Source organism: Sinocyclocheilus rhinocerous, unplaced genomic scaffold, assembly GCF_001515625.1.
Source record: "Sinocyclocheilus rhinocerous isolate Xijiao unplaced genomic scaffold, SAMN03320098_v1.1 scaffold3411, whole genome shotgun sequence".
Classification (NCBI taxonomy): Eukaryota; Metazoa; Chordata; class Actinopteri; order Cypriniformes; family Cyprinidae; genus Sinocyclocheilus; species Sinocyclocheilus rhinocerous.
Window position 1 is genome coordinate 102267 of NW_015657957.1, and position 5047 is coordinate 107313.

The 5047-nt window shown below is 35.8% G+C and overlaps 1 protein-coding gene across 3 annotated transcripts in view; it reads right to left on the reverse strand.

Moving 5' to 3' along the window:
* LOC107721642 (nucleolysin TIA-1) overlaps positions 1–5047 on the reverse strand; it is a 10666-nt gene that overhangs the window by 2079 nt on the left and 3540 nt on the right. The window contains exons 4-12 of one of the 3 annotated variants that reach the window (XM_016529755.1): positions 4652–4706; positions 4402–4489; positions 3773–3848; positions 3532–3640; positions 2887–2982; positions 2666–2750; positions 2445–2583; positions 2126–2274; positions 130–587 (exon numbers count right to left, since the gene is read on the reverse strand). In XM_016529755.1, the coding sequence (XP_016385241.1) occupies positions 566–587; positions 2126–2274; positions 2445–2583; positions 2666–2750; positions 2887–2982; positions 3532–3640; positions 3773–3848; positions 4402–4489; positions 4652–4706 (819 nt within the window). In that variant the 3' untranslated portion in view covers positions 130–565. Of the gene's footprint in view, positions 1–129; positions 588–2125; positions 2275–2444; positions 2584–2665; positions 2751–2886; positions 2983–3531; positions 3641–3772; positions 3849–4401; positions 4490–4651; positions 4707–5047 lie in introns of those variants that run through there. The other 2 variants (XM_016529754.1, XM_016529753.1) reach the window with 2 other exon arrangements.

Consider the following 5047-nt stretch of genomic DNA (forward strand, 5'->3'; position numbering starts at 1 on the left):
TGTGTGTGTGTGTGTGTGTGTGTGTGTGTGTGTGTATGTATGTATGTATGTATATATCTCAGTCTGGCGAGTAAACACAAATTTACTAGCCATTGGCGATTCAATTGCCAAGGTGTTCGTAGAGGGCTGTACACACATGAACCATTTTTGATCAAATAAGTACTTGAGCTTAACGTTAGTGGTTGGCAAATATTTGACTTTTATATTGCCTATTTTTTTAATAGGCATTTTTATTTAAATTACTGGCCGATAAGTTTTTCTTTTTCGCTGACGTGTGTCAGAAGTGGGATTTTTATATTTACAGTGTTAGGACTGTTATCTTGAAAGCCCTGGAATTATTACATTTAAATTCATGTGTTTTTGTCAATTTCTCTTTATTTGTGAAAACTACTATATCAGAACAAACAAGAACATATATACAATATATATACAAGAACAATATAGCTGCAAGCAGCGAAGACGAATCCAAGTCACCAGTGCCAACGCCATCCCGGTGGCATCAAGAAAACAGTGCACAGCGGGCACATGCATTTACAGAAACCCTCTGGCAGTCTGGTTTTGAGGTTTACAGCAATGAAAGTGTTCCACTATAACATCAAGAGTGTGAAGCAGACACAAAGAGAGAGAGAACAATATATAAAACTTCAGTAACACTTTACAATAAGGTTTCGGTTGTTAACATGAACTATATTAGTTAACATGAACAATATTTATATAGCACTTATTAATCTCAGTTAATTTACTAACACATCAATTAAAATTTAAAGTTGTATCTGTTGACATTAGTTAATGTAATGTGAAGTAATATAAAAAAATTTAATAATCCAACTTTAACAAAGGTTAGGTAATAAATGCTGTAAAAATATTGTTCTTTGTTAGTTCATGTTAGTTAATGCATTAAATAATGTTAACAAATGAGGCCTTATTGTAAAGTGTTACTCAGTAACTACTATGAACTAACAAAGAACAATATATTTTTTTACAGCATTTATTAATCTTTGTTAATGTTATTTAATAAAAATGTTAGTGTTCATGTTAGTTCACAGTACATTAAGTAATGTTAACAGATTAACTTTACATTGTAATAATGTATTGGTAAGTTTTGAACTTAATATCAAGTAACATTAATAAATGTTATATAAATATTGTTAATGTTAACTAATATGGTTAATTAAGATTTAAAAAAATGAAACCTTATTGTAAAGTGTTACCAGTTACTGCATTGTTAACAAATGAGACCTTATTGTGAAGTGTTACCAAAACTTTTAATGATCTACCAGATAAAAAAAAAAAAAAATGATTTTAATGCTCTACAAGCATTTCTAAAACAATTATGTAAGACCTGCACAAATAAAATGAATACCATATGAGCAGGGTAGGGCAATGTCTATGATAACATATTAAACTGTAAAAGGCATGATTTACAGTTCAGATACAGGTTTCCACAAAAACAAAAAGTTTTATAAAAATGGAAAACTTCAATTTTCAGCCTTTAAACTATTTTTAAGAAAATGGATGCTAGCCAAAAGTATCAATTAATAATATTAAATTAATCAATTATTACATTAATTAAATAACATCTAAATATATCTAAATCGTTTCGATTTTTATAATGAATTATCTGGTCGATCCACTAGTTCACAATTAAAATTTTGCGTGTTTGCAGCATAAAAACATGGGCTGATTTTCATATTGGTCTGAACAAAAATAGCAGAAGGGCTTATTGAAAATGCTAATTCATCCTCTGCCAGCAGGAGGCGCTTTTGTAACTGCAGACTATAGCGGTTTCCACGGTAACGGCAGTAAACAAAGCAGTGCAGCACTTTGAAACATGCAGCGCTCATGTTTATTCAATGAAATCACAGCCTTTAGAAGTTTAATGGTCACTTTCAGCCTTATCGCAATTCTTGTCTTTCCGTCCCCAAATTTAAGACCTCTTGAAATCATAATTAAGACTTTCTTGTCCCACTTAAGTCTTTTTATGGCCTTAAATTTGATAAATTTACTAAATTTAAGACTTTAAGGACCTGCGGAAACCCTGTAATTAAACCAGTGAATTGGACTCCAAGAAAGTAGCCTTTTGAAATTAAGCAAAACAGAGGTCATTGTTGATCTGTAGACTTACTTGAAGCCCTGCTGGTTCCAGGCCTGTCCGTACACGCCGTAAGTGGGTACCTGCCAGCCATTAGGGACGTACTGACTAATTTGTTGTGCGTTGCCGTACCACTGTCCCCACTGGCCATATGGTTGTGCAGCAAAACCAACTTTGTTCTGCTATAAAATCAGAATATGCCCAGGAGTTATGCATTTTTTATCAGGAAACAATTCTCATATTTGCAACATTACATCACAAGAAGCAATTCCACTATTCAACATTATATTTACTGGAACTTTCAATACTTTCTTTAGAATAAAAGGCGGAATGGAAACACACTACTGCTCACCTGAGGTACCTGCACCTGCTGCATAGGGCTCACCATCTCTGTAGTCTCTTTACCCCAGTAACATTTCACCATGTGACCTTCTACGGACGTGCCATTAACAGACACTATCGCATGAGCTGCACTTTCATGAGAGTTGAACCTGCAGAGATCAAGAGTGTTACATCAGCCTCCACCATTAGGACCTGTAACCACCACATTTCACTTGAACGACATTAACATACCTCACAAACGAATAGCCTTTGTCTGGGAACACTCGGATTTCCATTATTTGGCCAAAGGGGGAAAAAGTCTGTCTCATGAGTTGTTCTACATCAAAATGAGAAGAGGAGCACATTGCAAAAGTGAATGAATCGAATTCAAAAGGGTTACAGAGTCAGGTTCAGCTTCTCAAAAGGATAAACAAATCAAAGGTATAATGTTTTAGCCTGCATCAAACATTAACCTGAAAGGCCTGTAGTGATTCCGCCACAATAAACAGTGCAGTTGCTGGGGCTGGACTGGTTCACTACCTCATCAAACGACAAGTGCTTGGCGTTTGCTGTGAAATTGATTGATGAAATGCTGATTAGTCTCTGTGTTCATACAAGTTCATACACAATTTAATCGTAGTCATCATTGATTGTCATAAAATTTTGAAGTCATTCAAAGCTGAGGTCCATTTTTTCTGTAGATGTCGGTTGTCACTTGTATCAAGATACTGCACCAGGATTGACAATGATGCCAAACATGTTCTTGCAAGTCCTATCATTAACGTTAAACCTGTGAGACAAGTCTTGACGTGCCATATTTAAAAAAAAGAAAAAGAAAAATTTGCTTTGCTTATTCTTGGAGTTACTATTGGGATAAATCGGTTTTCTGCTAAACTTCCACAAAAAATATTTTGTGTTTAACCTACAAAGTTCATAAAGGTTTGGAATAAAGGCGAGAGTAAATGACAGTATTTTCTTTTCTTTTGGCAGAACTAACACTTTTAGCATGGGTTAGACTGCAGCTTCATGATCACAGTTAGAAAAAGAATAAGGTTTGCTCTTGATTTAAAAAAAACTAAAGAAAGTGCAGAAGTCTTTAAAAGCATATGGATACTCACTTTCATAGGTGGGTTTAGGCGCTGGGGGTTTTCTTGTAGCCCAGTTAGTCCTGATCTGCCTGCCGCCCAACCACTGACCTCCCATTTGCTGAATGGCATTCTCTGCATCCTGCAAACAACCAGCACAACAAGAACATCAGCACATGGCCACAACAGAAGCTTCTGCGATGTGCATTCAAATGCAGATGCTCCCCACCCTTAGTTAAAAACCTGCATTTCCTGATGTTGGATCATGACTCACCCATTTGTTGAAGAAAGAAACAAAACCATAGCCTTTAGACTTCCCCGTCGCCATGTCTTTGACTACACGTGCATCTCTGAGAAAGAGAGAAAAAGTTGGGCTTGTTGACAACAGACAGCTTAAACTGGGAAAAATTATACTGGAACTCTTTGAGACTTTTAAACATCACTGAGGGTGAAGTCAACAAATGTGTTAGTGTCAACAACAAAAAAAAACTGCTGCCCACTGAAAAACTGCTCATTATAAAAACCCATTTTACACATTCAAATAAACATAAAAATCTGGACATTGCCAGAAAACAGTTTATATGAGATTTTAAATAACCCTAGACAGATACTCAGACACGGTCATATTTAATAAAATGACAACTCAGCTATACATGCAAACTGAAAGTGGGGCAAAAACATAGGTGTGCTGATGTGTTTCTGCATTATTCATGAATGACCTCTCTTTGATAAAAATGATAAAAATGTGACATGCCTTTTACATGACCTTACACGTTACTGGCTTACTGGGGTTTAAACAGACTGAATGACTCAAAGTAGTTGAATGCAACTCGCTGAAGAAAAAAGAAAAAGAAAAAAAAGAAAGGATTTTCAACTCAAACTGCATCAGGTCATTTCACTTACGATATCCTTCCAAAGGGTGCGAAGGCAGCTCTGATGTCATCAGTGGTGATTTCTGGGCTGAGGTCTCCAACAAAGACATGGAAGTGATCTAAAGCACACCAAACAAGAGTTACTTGGAATCAAAATCACCTTTATTGCCAAGTACTGTGGGTATACATGTACAAGGAATTTGTCGGTGTATTGGTGCAGACAAAATACAAGAATATATATATTTTTAAGATTATAAGCATTAATTGAAGATGGAACTCACTGGTTGTGTCTTTTTTCTGGCTGCTTGGTGATGTAGCCCAGTTGACCTTTACCTCCTGGGAAAGAGAGGTATAGGAAGGAAAAGATTGAGAGAAATATTACAAATGATACAGACATGGACAAGTTGCTGCTCTCTATTTATCCATTAATAAATCACTCTCCTTAAAGGGGTCATATGATGTTGCTAAAAAGAACATTATTTTGTGTATTTGGTGTAATTAAATGCGTTTATGCGGTTTAAGGTTCAAAAAACACATTTTCCACATACTGTACATTATTGTTTCTCCTCTATGCCCCGCCTTTCTGAAACGTGTCGATTTTTACAAAGCTCATCGGTCAGAAAAAGCGAGGTGTGCTGTGATTGGCCAGCTATCCAGTGCGTTGTGATTGGCCGAAT